The sequence below is a fragment of the Sminthopsis crassicaudata genome, chromosome 5 (assembly GCF_048593235.1).
Source record: "Sminthopsis crassicaudata isolate SCR6 chromosome 5, ASM4859323v1, whole genome shotgun sequence".
NCBI lineage: Eukaryota > Metazoa > Chordata > Mammalia > Dasyuromorphia > Dasyuridae > Sminthopsis > Sminthopsis crassicaudata.
Window position 1 is genome coordinate 267,094,786 of NC_133621.1, and position 17,666 is coordinate 267,112,451.

Sequence of the window (17,666 nt, forward strand, 5' to 3'; positions counted from 1 at the left end):
CTGAAGATGAAGAAGCTTCACAGGTACACAGTGCAATTTAATGCACTACTAAAGAAGGGGACCATTAAAAGTTTCTGTTCTAGGGAATGATAAGATCAGCATCTTAGTTAAGGAAACTTAGTCTGGAAGTAAAATGTCACATATTTTAAAATAGAAAAAAATATGTCTCCCACTGTTTTCTTAGAAGTTTTCAATAAAGAATTATTTAAAGATCAACTTATGGTTGGTTTTTGCTTCTTGTTTTTGTTTTTTTTTTTTTTTTTGTTTTTTCCCTGCAATTCTTCATCTGGTATCCTACTCCATAGTCGTGATGAGAGCACCTTAAATAAGACAAATAAATCCTTATGCATTAAGGTAAACTAGTACTGGACAAACTCATAGAAAAATATTAGCAATGTGTGCTTTTTCTCATTGTAGAAGACTGTTGTCCTGATGTCCTTTGTTCTGCCAGTTGAATGTTCTTTCTAAGTATTCTTTTGGTATGGGACATGCACTGAAGGAATGACAGGAAAGCTAATTATTCCTGGCAAAGCTAGAGGGCCCAGACTTCCCTTAAATATGCTCATGCTACATTACTTGCCACTGTTTGGTGGTTGAAATTCTCCTTTTCTCAGTTATTATGAACCTGCCCCAGTGATAATACACTTTAATTGACTCATTGTGGTGACAGGGCACAGCAGAATTGACATGGGTCTATGAAAAGTATATCTTCACCATACATACCCAAGCATTAGTAATAATCCCAGTCTTGTAGTGAGAAGATTAAGGCTCAAGTCTTCAGTCTCCTAATGTTCTAGCATGGATTGAGAACTGGAAGGCAGTGCAGGGGTCATGTAGTCCAGGCTCCTAAGCGGTTTAGTCTCAGTCATACCAGTGAAAAAGAGGAAGAGTTGGGGTTTGAACTCCAGATTCAATTCACTTTCCACTGCACCACAAGGCCAATGTTAGCGGTAGACTCTAGGACATATCACACACACATTTGTAAAATAGGGATTGTTGTAAGGAAATTTCTTGTGCTATAGAAACATGAACTGTCATTATTCATCCAATGAATATATTATGTTTCTTGTGCATGAGTATTCTGCTTTTATTGCTTTTATTACAATAGCCTTCCCTATCTGGACTTAACAGTAGATATAGGGACAATGATGGGGGATATGGCTGGGTATATACTCTATTCAACTTACATTATTGTTAATGCAACAGTTGATTAAAATCACTGGAAAGAGAGAGAAGCCATTTTCTTCATCTACACTTTAACCATAATTTACTTCTTTCGAACTTAGTTTTCTCCCTCTAATTTGTAGGACATATCTTGTTATTTTTTAAACATCTAGAAAGAGCCAGTCATTTTTTCACAGCATTTGTGTCTTTAAAGTTTATAATTTTATATAATCACATTTAAGCTTCATACTCGAGTATTAAAGAGAATTTGTGGATAGTGTTATCAGCAGGAGTACTTTCTCCAGAGGGGAATATCATGGTTTTCTGAGTAGTTTCCACATGCTTTATTCCACAAGGTGTCCACTAATATCCTGGTATAACTTGTTTAAAAAGCATTAGTTACATAAAATGTGAAGAGCCTTATGCTAGGCTCTGGGAAAAACAAAACGGTGAATGAGATTAATATCTGACCTCTATATTTCAATATAATAAAAAGAAGCCAAGGTACATATAATTTGAATGACCAACATATGATTATATTGATTACCATGCTTAATATTTTATAAAACTTAGAATAGAGTACAAGGTACTAGGCATAGTATTTTTGGAAGAATCATTTTATACTGACAGTCATAGTTTTCTGCTCATATTCTTGTCCTTTTAGAATCTTGATGACAAGCAGTTTGGGACAAACAATTGACTAAATAATTCATTAGTATTCTATTGCAAGTTAAGATTTTCTGACTCACCTTTATTTTGAGAGTATTCTCAACTAGTTATTAATTTTTAAATCAATTTAAATAAATTAATTTAATAAATTTAATAATAAATTTTAATAAAACATTCAGATGTTAATTCAGAATTTTTTTATTTCTTTTAAAAACTTTTTGACAGAAGGAACAATAGAGGTATAGAAATATGATGGAATAATATTATAATGACAACAATATGGTAAAGACAATTTTGAAATAATTAGGAACTCATCACTCTTGCCACCATAATGAGCCACCATAATTTCAGATGACAAATGATGAAACGTGCTACTCACCTAGATAGCTAAGGGATTCAAAGTATAGAAGGAGACAGATTTCTTTTTGGGGGGACACAGACAATGCAAAAATTTGTCGTTTTACTATGAATATTTGTAATGGATTATTTGTTATTCCCAGTTGTAAAGGGTTCCGATAGAAGGGTGAAAAAGTAGATTTTGAGCAATTAAAATATAAACATTTTTTAAAAAAAATTTACAAAGCACATCAAAAATACTTTTCAAGAGGCAAAAATAGGCATTTATTAAAAATTATGGCTATAAGATTAAATAGAAACATGAAAAATCATATGATTTTGAAATAAAAATGTATTGAAAATCAAATAATTACAATGACACACTTTTATTTATATTTATAGTAAAGTAAATTATTTGTCTTTTAGGCATGCCAAGAGAACATTCAATGAAAATAATAAGGTATTGTAAAAACTGCTAAAATAGATCTTAATTTAGAAAATGATACTATTTTCAATGAACAAATAGGATCCCTCTTCTGCATTTTGAAGCACAGGAATATTTAATCATAAAAAGGATATGTTTGGAAACAATCTTTAAGTGAACGTGTCCATTGTGAATGCCAGAAAACTAATTATATTTCTGGCTTTTCTTTCATTTCCCCCATAGATAAAATGAAGATTATTTGCTATCTGTAAGAGATATCTGGAAGGGTCCATAAGAGAGGCCAGGCAAGCACAGTTAGGATATAACCCAGGCCTATGGCCTGGAGATGCCCTGACATGAATGGCTATGGCTACATAGGGACTACCTTCCTGGGTGGCATGTCCCGCCTCTGCGGGAACCCTGAACACTCTAAAATTGCATCAGGAATGGGAAGTTTCTCCATCTCTGACTGGCTGTGCCTATGACCTCAGGGATCTGATATAGGCTCAATGGGGGAGGAACCCAACCCTTTTCAACTGGAGCTCTGCCAAGCAGAAGGAGCTAAGAGAGTGCAGGAAGTCTTAGAGTAGGATGTAAACCATGTGAGTAAAGTTCTTAAGCTTGCCTGAATAAACTCCCGGGTGCTCTGTTGTACCTCCACTGCATCCATGTGAGATAGCAGACAGAGGATTTCTGAAGGCTTCAGGAAGAGCTAAGCTTGATATTAATGTTTACCAGAGATTTCTCTGACAGCCTGGGAATTAGGAGAGACTAGCAATAGCAAATGCAATTATAGCATGTTGCAGATATCGTGACTAATTTGTGTAACTCCTCATGAGATTGCTAAATCAGCTTCTAGGTAGAGATGTGGCTTAGTGAATAATCAAGATCACCTGAATTTGAATCTGTTCCTGGGCTCTTCAGTAACTATATAATTATGGACAAATCACCTAACCTCTATTATAGCCTGTTTACTCATTTGTAAAATAATTATGTGTAGTGCTTTTCTCAAGAAATTTTTGTGAGGATAGCTGCTGTGAAAAGCTATAGACATATAGAAAAACTATAGAAATGTTAGCCATTGCTATCGTTTTCAAGTTTGTTTTACAATAATTTTACATAAACTTATTACCTTAACTTTATGTCTTCTATAGGATAAAGGAGAGATGTCTGCAGATACTCTTGATGACATCACTGAATCACTTGAAACAGATACAGTGAATTCTAATTTACCTCCCTCAATTTATACCAAGGGTAAGAATTGTTTTAAATTTTCTAATGGAATACCGGTGTTAAACAGAAACTAAGTCTGCACTTATATCCAAGAAGATAACACGAGTTCTATTCCACTGACCCATAGTAGAGTAGAGGTAACTTTGTGTTCTCTGGGAGGCTCTGGCATTGGCGTCTAATGTGTAATGTCTGGCAGAGTTTGCCAAGCTAAAAAGGATCATTTTGGCTTCAGGGTGATGATTTTTCAGCTACAGAAGTTCTCATAGAGGAGTTATTATGTGTTTCAGTGCCAAAAGAATTATGTACCTACTGTGTGCCAAATACACAAATTTTAGAAAAACAAAATCCTTGTCCTCAGAGAGTGTGCAATGTACTAGGCAGAAAGAGCTTACATAAATAACTCTAATGGGAAAAATAAACAAATAATATATACTAACAAGTAAATAAAAAGTATAGTCATAATTATATGTGAGGTATAAAGTGGGAAAGAATGTCAGCTAGCAAGAATAAAAACAACTTTCTGAAGGTTTTAAAAATGAATATGAATTCATTAGGTCGTGGGAGTCCAGGAGAACTGGAATGAAAATCTCAAACATGGAAACTGTGAGCAAGGAGAAACGAAAATAACACTGAAAATCCAGTTTTACAAGACAGTATATAGCAAAAAGAAGTAAATATGAAAAGATAGGTATTAGGAATGTAGGACGATTAGTTTTGTGTGTATAAACAAATCACTTAATATTGGAGCTTCATTTTCTTAATCTGTAAAAGACTAACTTCACAGGATAATTTCAGAGAAATTATTTTGAAACCTATATGTGCTATATTATTTAATGTTTATTATACATACTGAATGCCAGCATACAGTATATGAATTTTACCTTGTTGATAATAGAAAAGCATTGAAGAAATTGACATTAGGTGATTAAAGTGATCTCGTTCATGGAAACAATGGGTAAAATAGTAGAATCTTTCTCTACGTGACCAAAAGTCGTAAGAATGTTACAGATTTTCTGCCTAGTTTTTATAATTCTTCTATCAGCATGTCATACAGGATATTGCACTAGACATGTTATCATGAATATTTAAGTACAAATTCTGCCTTATCTACCTATTAACTGTGAATCGCACCAAGTTCTCTAGCTTGTCTGTGATGGTTTCTTCTTTTGCTTTAAATCTTGCATCTTATGGAAGTGGATATCTTCAACAGCGAAAATAGCTAATCCAATTCCAATTGATCAGTGATGGACAGAATCAGCTACACACAGAAAAGGAACACTGGGAAATGATTGTAAACTATTAGCATTTTTTTTTCTTTTTCTCCCCAGATTATTTTACCTTCCGAATCCAATTCTTCCTTTGCAACAATAACAACAAAATTCAGTTCTGAACATATATATATATGTATATATATGTTGTACCTAGGATATACTATAACATATTTAATATGTATTGGAATGCCTGCCATCTAGGGGAGGGGGTGGAGGGAAGGAGGGGAAAAATTTGGAACAGAAGGGAGTACAAGGGATAATGTTGTAAAAAATTACCTATGCATATGTACTGTAAAAAAGTTATAATTATAAAATTAATTTTTAAAATGACAAAAAATATTGCATATTAGATTTCCCCTACTGTCAATGTCAACTTCGGTACACATTACAAGCAGAGCCCAGAACAACATTGTTCTCCCCTACATCCTTGCTGTTTTAGTTCTGTTGAACAGTGAATCATATGAAGAATTGAATGTTGCCATGGAAAACCCAATAAACAAGTCTGTTAAATCTGGAACTTGATATGACCCATTTTTCTAATTCTGGATTTGGTCTAAATTTTTAAAAAATTTTCTTCTGGTATTTCAGTTAAATGTTGGTTAAAGTTACCAGAACTCTGGCTAAGGAATAAATGAGGGAAGGATTTTACTGTATATGAATGATTTATATTATAAACTTCTAAAGGACAAGCAGTGTTTACATGTAACTATTTGAGGTAAAACACATTTATGATATTTTAAAAGTAATTTAGCATATTTTAATTCATAATCATAAATTACAATTTAATTATATAATGTATTTTATTCATCTTATTGTTGCCATTCACAGTATACATCAGGAAGTTTAATTTTCCCACATATTTTCTTATATAAAGAGGAATCCTGAGGTTTCAAATAGTGTTTTTTTTAAATAAAATAATGTGTAACCTAAGAGATTCTGTTTAGCTGTCTACAATAACCCAAAGGAGGTTACTTTAAATTCAGTTTAAATTTATTGACAAAATGATATTTTGATATAATCTTAGGATACATATGTGGAGACTGTTTTATCAGTGCCAAAGAATCTGCATTCTAAATATTCTCCTACTGCCCCACAGATTTTAAAATCCTAATATGTTTCTTTACTTGTGTTTTTCTCTATACAGATTCAGATTACATTTGGGAAAAAAAGAAAGTACTTCCTATATATGAACCAGCAGTAGAATTTAAAAATTCAAAATGGACCCAAGTCAGAAGAAAAGTTAAGCTTTTAGAAAAGATGATTATTGGACTACGGGAAGAATTGTCAGAGAGAATGGAAACTAAATACCAGTTAAAGAATCGAAAAGCAGAATGTGATAGAAAACTCTATAGAAGCAGGTATGGATGGCATAAGTTTAAATCAAGGTTTGAAAGCATTACACTTACAATGAAACATTGTGACAGAAAATTTGAGGTTAAGAAATGAAAAATGAAAATTCTTTAAAATAATGTAATGAGCCCTACAATGAATCCCTTTAACTTAATGTGGTATAATCCATCTTCCTGTTTGGAATACTTTCCAATAGGTTTCCACCCTTATTTCATCATGTTATTTTTGAAGCACAGATTGCCCCTAATCAACATATATTTAACAAGTATCTTGTGTGCACCAAGCACTGTTGTGGGCACTGAGGCTCAAAGACAAAAATAAAGTGCCACGGGGAATTTTACAATCCATACAAGAATATAGGATGTAAATACAAATGTAAACACAATAAAGTCGCAGAAATCTGGAGCAGGAAGCAGGGCCTGGTTTTCAAAGGAAAGGAGTAGCAGCAACTTCATGTAGAAGAAGGTAGGGAAACAGAATTTCAAAAGAATTTCAAAAGAAACAAGAAATTCTAATGGAGGGGGAGGTTAGAAAAGCAACAGTGCACTCCAGGCTGAGAAGACACGCTTCACAAAGATGTGGCTTTGGGAAAGAAGAGTTTTGTGTTGTCCTGTGTAGAAGTAAAAGAAGGACACTTTGACTGGATTGTAGACTGCAAGAAGGGGAGTAATGTATAATAAAGTTAGGAAGGTAGTTTCTGTTTCTGATATGCTATAAATATCTGCATATTCAAATTCCTCTGCAAATGTCCTAGTGCCCTGTTATATGCAGAATACTTTGTGAAACTTTAGGGCAGATAAGAGAAAAATATGACCTGGCCTGAGCTGTCAAGGAGCTTACACCCTTGGAAATGGTACTGTTTCTCTTGGTTATCTCATCAGCTCCTCATGAGTTCCTTTAATACCCTTGTGGAGGAATGGTTTCCACAGTGATATATACTCAGTGGTAGTCTTTCTCTTGAGCCCCTTCCATACGTCAGTAAGGTTTTTTGGACATCTCAAATGGGATGTGCCATATGCATCTTGGCCTTAACAGAATTATCTTTTCTCCCTAAGCCCTCTTCTCTTCTGAATGTCTCTATAATCAGTGACAGCACCTCCCCCGATTCACCTAGGACTGCAACCTTAATAACAGCCTTATCTTCTCTTTTTGGTAATGACAAATTTTCTGCTTTTTGAGCATCTCTCATAACGTGCATTTCTGTCTAATAACAATCATCAGTACAATGCAGGCATTCTTTGCATCTTGCTTATATTATTGCACTTGCCTTTCTCTTTCTTTCTCTGAATAAAGACCTTCCACACACTAATCCATTCTTCAAAGAAGCCAAAGTGATTTTCCTCAAGCATAAATGTTACCATGTCATTACTCATTCTCTTCTAGGAGTATTGGCACCCTATCATCTCCAAGATCAAATAAAAATCCCTTTTCTTGCCTCTGAAAGGCCATTATAACTAGCCCTTTCCTGCTTTTCCAGATTTTTAAAAAATTATACCTTTTTAATGGGGAAATCAAACTATCACTTTTTGCAGATGATATGATGGTATACTTAGAAAACCCCAAAGACTGCTAAAAAGCTATTAGAAATAATTCATAACTTTAGCAAAGTTGCAGGATACAAAATAAATCCACATAAATCCTCAGCAGTTTTATACATTACCAACACAATCCAACAGCAAGAGATACAAAGAGAAATTACATTCCAAATAACGGTCCATAGTATAAAATATTTGGCAATATATCTACCAAAGGAAAGTCAGGAATTGTATGAGCAAAATTACAATACTCTTGTCACAAAAATAAAGTCAGATTTAAATAATTGGAAAGACATTAAGTGTTTTTGGATAGGCTGAGCAAATATAATTAAGTTGACAATACTCCCTAAACTAATAGTGCAATACCAATTAGACTCCCAAGAAACTATTTTAATGACCTAGAAAAAGTACCGACATAATTCATATGGAAGAACAAAAGGCCGGAAATTTCAAGGGAATTAATGAAAAAAAAATGAAGGTGGCCTAGCTGTACCTGATCTAGAACTATATTATAAAGCAGCAGTCACCAAAACCATTTGTTATTGGCTAAGAAATAACTAATAATAAGACTAGTTGATCAGTGGAATAGGTTAGGCTCACAGGACAAGATAGTGAATAAAAAGAGCTATCTAGTGTTTGACAAACCCAAAGATCCCAACTTTGGATAAGAATTCATTACTTGACAAAAACTGCTGGGAAAACTGGAAATTAGTATGACAGAAACTAGCCATGGACCCACACATAACACCACATACTAATATAAGATCAAAATGGATCCATGATTTAGGAACTAATGCAAACAAGATTAGAAGGGAAGTAACAAATTGGGAAAACATTTTTACAGTTAAAAGTTCTGATAAAGACCTCATCTCCAAAATATACGGAGAATTGACTCTAATTTATAAGAAATCCAGCCATTCTGCAATTGATAAATGGTCAAAGGATATGAACAGACAATTTTCAGATGATGAAAGTGAAACTATTTCCACTCATATGAAAGAGTGTTCCAAATCACTATTGATGAGAGAAATGCAAATTAAGACAACTCTGAGATACCACTACACACCTCTCAGATTGGCTAAGATGACAGGAATAAATAATAATTAACATTGGAAGGGAAGTGGGAAAACTGGGACACTGATGCATTGTTGGTGGAGTTGTGAAAGAATCCAACCATTCTGGAGAGCAATCTGGAATTATGCCCCCAAAGTTATCAAACTGTGCATACCCTTTGATCCAGCGGTGCTGCTACTGGGCTTATATCCCAAGGAAATACTAAAGAAGGGAAAGGGACATGTATGTGCCAAAATGTTTGTGGCAGCCCTTTTTGTAGTGGCTAGAAACTGGAAAATGAATGGATGCTCATCAATTGGAGAATGGTTGGGTAAATTATGGTATATGAATGTTATGGAATATTATTGCTCTGTAAGAAATGACCAGCAGGATCAATATAGAGAGGCTTGCAGAGACTTACATCAACTGATGCTGAGTGAAATGAGCAGAACTAGGAGATCATTATACACTTCAACAAGGATACTGTATGAGGATGTATTCTGATGGAAGTGGATATCTGTAACATAGAGAAGAACTAATCCAATTCCAATTGATCAATGATGGACAGAATCAGTTATAGCCAGAGAAGGAACACTGGGAAGTGAGTGTAAACTCTTTGCAGAATCCAATTCTTCCTTTGCAACAAAAATAACAACAATAAAATTCGATTCTGCACATATATATTGTACCTAGGATATACTATAACATACTTAATATGTATGGGAATGCCTGCCATCTAGGGGAAGGTGTGGAGGGATGTAGGGGAAAATTCGGAACAGAAGGGAGTACAAGGGATAATGTTGTAAAAAAAAATTACCTATGCATATGTACTGTCAAAAATGTTATAAATATAAAATTAATTTAAAAATTTAAAAAAATTATACCTTCTTATTTTCAAGATATATGCATTGGTAATTTTTCAACATTGACAATTGCAAAGCCTTTTGTTCCAACTTTTCCCCTCTTTCCCTCCACCCCTGAGTTTCCCTTGGCAGGTAGATTCCTAAGCAATTTGTACTATCCATAGTTACTTTAAATGGAATTTCTCTTATAAAACTCTAACTGTTGGATTTTGTTAGTGATATATAAGAATATATATATATATATATATATATATATATATGTATGTATCTATATGTGTATATATATATATATATATATATACATATATATATATATGTATGTATCTATATGTGTATATATACATACATATACATATATATATGTATCTATATGTGTGTATATATACATATATATACATATATATATATATATACATATATATACATATATATATATATATATATATATATATATATATATATATATATGAATGCTTATGACTTATGTGGGTTTATGTTGTATCCTGCAACTTTGCTAAAGGAATGGATTATTTCTAATAGCTTTTTAGTAGAAACTTTGGGGTTCTCTAGGTATACTGTCATATCATCAGTAAAGCATTAAAATTTGGTTTCCTCCTTACCTACTCTAATTCCTTTAATCTTTTTCTCAACTCTTATTGCCAAAGCTAGCATTTCTACTACAATACTGAATAGTAATGGCTATAGTGGGCAACCTTGTTTCACTCCTGATCTTAGTGGGAATGTTTCCAGTTTATCGCCATTACATATGATGCTTACTGATGATTTTAAATAGATGCTATTGATTATTTTAAAGAAAAGTCCTTTTATTCCTATATTCTCAAGTGTTTTTAGTAGGAATGGATGTTGGATTTTATCAAATTTTTTCTGCATCTATTGAAATGATCATATGGTTTCTGTCAATTTGGTTATTAATATGGCCAATTATACTGATAATTTTCCTAATAGTGAAACAGCCATGCATTCCTGGTATAAATCCTACTTGATTTGTATTATCCTGGGGATGATTTTCTATAGTCTTTTTGCTAATATCTTATTTAAGATTTTTGTATCAATATTCATTAGGGAGATTGGTCTATAATTTTCTTTCTTTCTTTTCAACCTACTTGGTTTGGGTGTCAGTACCATGTCTCTGTCATAAAAGGAATTTGGTAGGAATCCTTTATTCCCTATTTTTTCAAATATTTTATATAGCATTGAGGCTAATTGTTCTTTGAACGGTTGAGAGAATTCACATGAAAATCCATCTTGTCCTTGAGATTTTTTTAGGGAATTTATTAATAGCTCGTTCTATTTCTTTTTTTCTGAAATGGGAATATTTAAGGGATTTACTTTCTCATTTGTTAATATGGGAAGCTTATTTTTTTGGATGTAGTCATCCATTTCACTTAGGTTATCAATTTTATTGGCATAAAGTTGGGTAAATCTTATTATTTCTCTAATTTCCTCTTCATTGGTAGAAAGTTCTCCCTTTTCATTTTTTTTTTATTAATCTATTTTTTTAATTTTCAAAATTATTACTTTATTGCTTAGTTGGGGGGCAAAGCTGAATTTTTCTTTGAGGCTTTGGCTTACATATGTTGTGGTGTTCGTCTCTTGTCTTGAGTTGGTGTCTTGGGTGGCTCTGGCTCCATAACGGCTCTTTAGAATGAGTTTTTGTTTGTTTACTCGTTGCAAACTTACTTCCTGAATTGGGACTTTGTGCAAAGGCCATGCTCTACATAGTTCTTTCTCAGCTCCTAGATTATGGAAGAAAGGCGATCATTTTCAGCGGATGTATTAGTCACAAGAAATCTCATTTGTTTAATGTCATTCTACAGCTCTTCAATTCTCTCCATCAGCTTTGCCTCCTTGGAAGCAGTTTCTAGCAGTAAGCATTCTTCTCTGTTCTCTCCATCATATGTGACCCGCTTATGGTTGCTGTGACATTCTGCTAATGCCTGTTTCAATTGATGCAGTTCCAGCCTATGGGACTCTAGTTCTGTTTCCAAGTCCCCATATTTCTGTTTCAAGTCAGCATTTTCCTCGAGCACTGCCAGGCCATATGTTGCAGCCTGGACTTTCTCCTGGTTGTCTCCTGCAGCTCGCTGGATAACCGTTCCACTTCTGCTCTCAGAAGTGCCAAGACCCTTTCCTATTCCATAGGGGAGAAGCTGGGCCCGTGCCTCCTGAGGCCGGGGGCAACCCCTCTCTCAGCCCGCAGAGCCCGGTACGGTGGTTTGAAACTCCTCTAGCTTCTTAACGGTCCCCCCTCGGGCTACATGGAGGCTACAGATTTGCCTGCTCGCTTGTCCCGCCCCCTTCCCCCTTTTCATTTTTAAGAATAATAATTTGATTTTCCTCTTTCCTTTTTCTCATCAGATTTACCAAAGGTTTGTCTATTTCATTGTTTTTTTTTTTTTTAAAACCAACTCTTAGTTTTATTTATTAATTCAATAGTTTTTTTTTTTCACTTTGAGTATTAATTTTAGAATTTCCAGCTTATTTTTGATTGGAATTTTTTAATTTTGTCTTTTTCTAGCTTTTTAAGTTGCAGCCCAATTCATTGATCTTCTCTTTCTCTATTTTATTCAAGTACGCCTCTAAGGATATAAAAATTTCCCCTTATTACCACTCTGGCTGCATCCCACAAATTTTGTTATGATGTCTCATTGTTGTCATTATCTTGAGTGAAATTATTAATTTTGTCTATAATTTGCTGTTTCATCCAATCATTCTTTGAGATGAGATTACTTAATTTCCAATAATTTTTAGTCTATTTACCCCTAACTTTTTGTTGAATGTAGTTTTTATTGCATCATGATCTGAAAAAAAAAAAAAAAAAAAACATTTACTATTTCTGCCTTCCGGCATTTAATTTTGAGATCTTTATGTCCTAACATATGGTCAATTTTTGTATAGGTTCCATGAACTGTTAAGAAGCAAGTATACTCTTTTCTATCACCATTCAGTTTTCTTTAAAGATCTGTCATACCTAACTTTTATAATATCCTATTTACCTCTTTAATTTCTTTCTTATTTGTTTTGTGCTTTTATTTATCTAATTCTGAGAGTACAAGTTTGAGATCTCCCACTGTTATAGTTTTGCTGTCTGTTTCTTCTTGCAGCTCTCTTCACTTCTTCAAGACTGTAGATACTATACCACTTGGTGGATATATGTTTTTTATTGATATTGCTTCATTGTCTATGCTACCCTTTAGCAAGAAATAATTTCCTTCCTTAGCTCTTTTAATTAAATCAATTTTTGCTTTTGCTTGATCTGAGATAAGGATGGTTACCCCGCTTTTTTTTTTTACTTCAAATGAAACATAATAGATTCTGCTCCAGTCGTTTACTTTCTTACTTTCTCCCTTCTTTAAATGTGTTTCCTATAAGCAAGATATTTTAGGATTCTGACTTTTGATCCAGTCTGCTATCCACCTTTGCTTTATGGGAGTGTTCATCCTATTCACATTTACAGTTAAAATTACTAATTCTGTATTTCCTGCCATCTTATTATCCCCAGATTATGCTTTTCTTTTTCTTGCCCTCCTTTACCCCCTTTCCCAGTATAAAACTTATGGGCCCCATTTTCATCATGCAATTTAGGATCCCTCCCTTCTCCCTTTGAATCCCTTCCCCTTTCTTGTACCCTTCCCTTATTATGCTTTTCTTTTTCCCTTTTCCTCTCCCAGTTTTTAAAATGGTAAAAGAAGATTTACTCTAAAATAAATAGGTCAATTATTTTCTCTTTGAGCGAACTCTGATGAGAGTAAGACTCACACAATGTTCCTCCCCTCTCTAAATTCCCTCAGACCTGATAGGTTTCCTTTGCTTCTTCGTGGAATGCAGTTTCCCTCTTTTTATCTCCCCTTTTCCCTTTTTCTGACACAATCCCCTTTCCATTTAGAATTCCCTTTTTTATGTTATATCAGTAAATTCAAATTATATATGTAGTCTTTGTGTATATCCATGAGAGAAATACAGTTCTCAAGAGAGTTCCTTTTACCTTTTTCTGCTTTTCTTGAGTCATCTGGTTTTTCCTTAGAAACAAATGGAATTCATCTGTTTCAATAAATGTCCATTTTCTTCCATGGAAAAAATGCTCAGCTTAGTTGGGTCGTTTATTTTTGGCTTCATTCCAAGTTCTTTTGCCTCTTGGAATATCAGATTGCAGGTCCTAAGATCCTTTAATGTGGAGGCAGCCAGATATGAGTGATCCTGATTGTGGCACCTCAGTATCTGAATTGTTTTTTTTTCCTGGCTGCTTGTAATATATTTTCCTTAGTCTGATAGTTCTGAAATTTGGCCACAATATTCCTTGATGTTTTTATTTTAAGGTCTTTTCCAGAAGGTGCTCGATGAATTCTTTCAATGCCTAGTTTACCTTCTGATTCTATTACATCTGGGCAGTTCTCTTTGATGATTTCCTGTAAAATAGTATCTAGGCTATTTTTTCATCATAATTTTTGAGAAGGCCAATAATACTCAGATTATCTCTCCCAGATTTATTTTTCAGGTTTAATGTTTACCAAATAATTTTTCATTTTTTTTGGTTTTACTTGAATAATTCTTGATATCTCAATGAATTATTCATTTCTATTTGTTCAGTTATGATTTTTAATGAGTTATTTACTTCATTAGCTTTTTAAACTTCTTAATGTATGTGTCCAATCGAGATTGTAAATGAGTTGTTTTGCTCTATGGAAATTTTTTCCATTTCACTAATTTTATTTCTTTTTTTAGTGAGTTATTTTCTCTTTCCATTTCACAAATTCTACTTTCCTGAGAGTTCTTTACCATTTCTAATTCACAAATTCTGTTTCTTTGCAATTCTTGGGAGTTCTTTATTTTCCAATTCACATTTCAGGAAGTTGTTACTCTCTTACATAGCTACTTTTCCTTTCCCCATTTTTCTTCTATCTCTCTTTTAAGATCTTTAAATGTTTCTTCTAGGAGAGCCTTTTGTAATGGGACCAGGTTAGATGCCCCTTTGGCGTATTGTCTGGAGACTGTCTGGTATTAGTCTCCTCAGGATGGAAAACCTATTCTCTTTCTGTATAGAAGTTATCAATCATTCTTGTGATTTTTTTTACTCATTTTTTTAAAGCCTGTATGGTCTGCCTTCAGGGCAAAGAGGTTACCAGCTTCCTCTGCAGAGCAGGGATCGATATATAGACAGTAGCTGTCCTGCAAATGGGCTGCAAGGAGTGTCGAGGCATGGGAGTGCTCTGAAAAAAGTTCCCCACCAGAAGTGACTCAGGCCTAGGTATTTTGGGGCTGAGCAGGGGAAGTGCCCAGTGAAGAGCCCCATGGTATGGATTAGTGACTGCCCAGGGGCTAGAGGCTGAGCAGTGAAAGTGTCACGATCCCAAGCCAAAGCCCTGCTGTGGGGCTGTGGCTATTAGCAGTTGACCAGTGAATAGCCTCTCAGTGACTGGAAGTGTCTCTGCCCAGGGATGCACAGTCATGCTTCAGAAGTTCTATTGCCCCAGGCCACCGAACTTGCCACTTTGCAGATAAGAGGCTATCCCCGGGCTGCACCCCTCTGCCATACAAATTTGTGACTGCCCCAGCCTGTGCTGCAGAATGTAGCTTCCCAGTTGAGCTGTGGTAGGTGCTGAATCACTTCCAGTTTTGGGTGGGTATAGACAGATCTTGTTAGGTTCTGGCATTTTTTACAGTATCCTCTACCTTTGGCTTTAATGTCTCTATTGTTCTACTACTTTGTAATCAAGGCAGAGCAGTAAGCCTATGGCAGAGTCGTTTCTGTAAATTTTCTAACCACAGAGGCCACCCCCTCCAGTCTGCTCAATATGCCAACCTCTAGTTCTATCCCTGTTTGCGCTGGTCTGTTCCCACTGCTCAGAACAAACCTTTTCTGGTGTTCTTCCAAATTATCTTTGGCTGGCAAGTTGTTGTACTTCTACTCTTAGTGAATTTTACCAGTCAAGTGCTATTTTTGAGGCTCAATTGAATAATTGGTCGGGACGCTATGAGAGGAGCTTAGAAAGTTGCATGTGTCTTCGCCACCATCTTAGCTCCGCCCTTTTCCAGTTTTCTCACATTTTACTCCTCTTCCTAACTCTGAGATCCAGATCTACTGGCTCACCTGCTATTCTTTTTCTTCATTGTAAGACAACATTCCCCTATGGTACACAAACATTTGTTTGAATATTTATTTTTTAATACATATTGAGTTCCAAATTTTCTCTCTTTTTCCTCCTCCCCCCCCCCCCCCCCCGTAAAATATTAACCGATTTGATGTTGATTTTTTTAGATGTTGTCATGTAAAACATATTTTCATATTAGGCATGATGTGAGAGAAGAACAATTTAAATGGAAAAACAAAACAAACAAACAAAAAAAAAACATGAAACATCTAAAGTGAAAATCATATAATATGACCTTCAATCAGGCTTCATCAGTTCTTTCTCTTGATATGGATAGCATTTTTCATCATGAATCCTTTGAGATTATCTTAGATCATTGTATTGCTGAAAAGAGCTGAGTTATTGATAGATGATCATGACCCAATATTGATGTACAGGGTGGTAATTCTGATCACTTAACCTTTTATCATTTCATATAAGTCTTTCCAGGTTTTTCTGAAATTTCACTGCCTGTCAAATTTTTAGTGCCTTTAGTAATGATGTGCCTTCTTTTCTGATGTTACCTCTCAAATATTCAATATGTAACTTGCTTTCATGAATGTTATTGATATGTTTTGAGGACTTAGAATATAAGCACCTAGAAGGGAGGGATTAGTGTTTTTGACTTTTTTTTTGACTTTTGACTTTTATCCCCAGTGCTTGGTATATAGTAATGAATGCTTGTTTACTGAAAATAACTGACTTATTAAGAGTTCTATGCTATACAATAAAAGTTTATAAACAGCATGCATAATCTCCATTGACTTTCTTATGGGAGTATTTGAGAATTATTTCTTCCTCACAATATAAATGATCCTTTATATTTTCAGTAGGATAGTCATTCCATGTGATTCTAATCTAACACTTTTGAAGGTTAATCTCCTTATTTTTAATTATACTTAGTTTATTCTCTCATTCATCATTGAAATATGTGAAAACATTGTCTCAATACCTCCATCATGGAGGGTTGTGAAATACTGAAAGTAATTAGTTAACAATAGGAACACCTTAGCACGAGTCTAATCAAAGTAGGTCTTCTTAGTTTTCATTTCAAATTCTGATTACCACTCCAGACAATTGTCTTCATCAATATAAATAGTATAGGCAGGGTTCTTGACTTCTCAGTGGCTCAGACACCTCCATTTAGCATGCAGTCTACATCTTCAAACCTTAAAATAGTGGTACAAGCAGACTGTAAGCCGATGTTTTGACTAGTATTGGATTTGAAATACTGGTGGATATCTGAAAAATTACAAAAAGAATCTTGATGGATTTGTCTCTTTTCAACAAAAATGAAGTTTTTCAGATCAATTCCAGTAGAAACGTGAGAGAGAGAGAGAGAGAGAGAGAGCCATCTGCATGCAAAAGAACAGTGTAGAGACTGAATGTAGGTCTCAACATCATATTACCTGTATTTTTAGTTGTTGATGTTTGCTTGTTTTCTTTACTTCCCATTTTTCCCTGTTTGATCTGATTTTTCTTGTGCAGCATCATACATATGGAAATATGTACGGAATAATTGCACATGTTTAACATATATTGTATTACTTGCCATCTAGGGGAAGGGGTGGGGGCACAGAAGGGAGAAAAAATTTCAGAAACAAGATTTTGCATTATCT

The 17,666-nt window shown here is 34.4% G+C and overlaps 1 protein-coding gene and 1 long non-coding RNA gene across 6 annotated transcripts in view; one reads left to right on the forward strand and one right to left on the reverse strand.

Moving 5' to 3' along the window:
* Positions 1 to 17,666, forward strand: part of LOC141544586 (ankyrin repeat domain-containing protein 26-like) — a 133,945-nt gene that overhangs the window by 69,788 nt on the left and 46,491 nt on the right. For all 4 annotated transcript variants that reach the window (XM_074270960.1, XM_074270958.1, XM_074270959.1 and 1 more), the window contains 3 exons: positions 2,596 to 2,629; positions 3,748 to 3,847; positions 6,242 to 6,455. In XM_074270960.1, coding sequence (XP_074127061.1) covers positions 2,596 to 2,629; positions 3,748 to 3,847; positions 6,242 to 6,455 — 348 coding nt within the window. The remainder of the gene's footprint in view (positions 1 to 2,595; positions 2,630 to 3,747; positions 3,848 to 6,241; positions 6,456 to 17,666) is intronic.
* LOC141544587 (uncharacterized) overlaps positions 1 to 17,666 on the reverse strand; it is a 76,694-nt gene that overhangs the window by 12,943 nt on the left and 46,085 nt on the right. The window contains exon 1 of one of the 2 annotated variants that reach the window (XR_012482665.1): positions 724 to 811. The exons of the other annotated variant lie outside the window; for it this stretch is intronic. This is a non-coding gene — a long non-coding RNA (uncharacterized LOC141544587). Of the gene's footprint in view, positions 1 to 723; positions 812 to 17,666 lie in introns of those variants that run through there. 2 annotated transcript variants of the gene reach the window in all.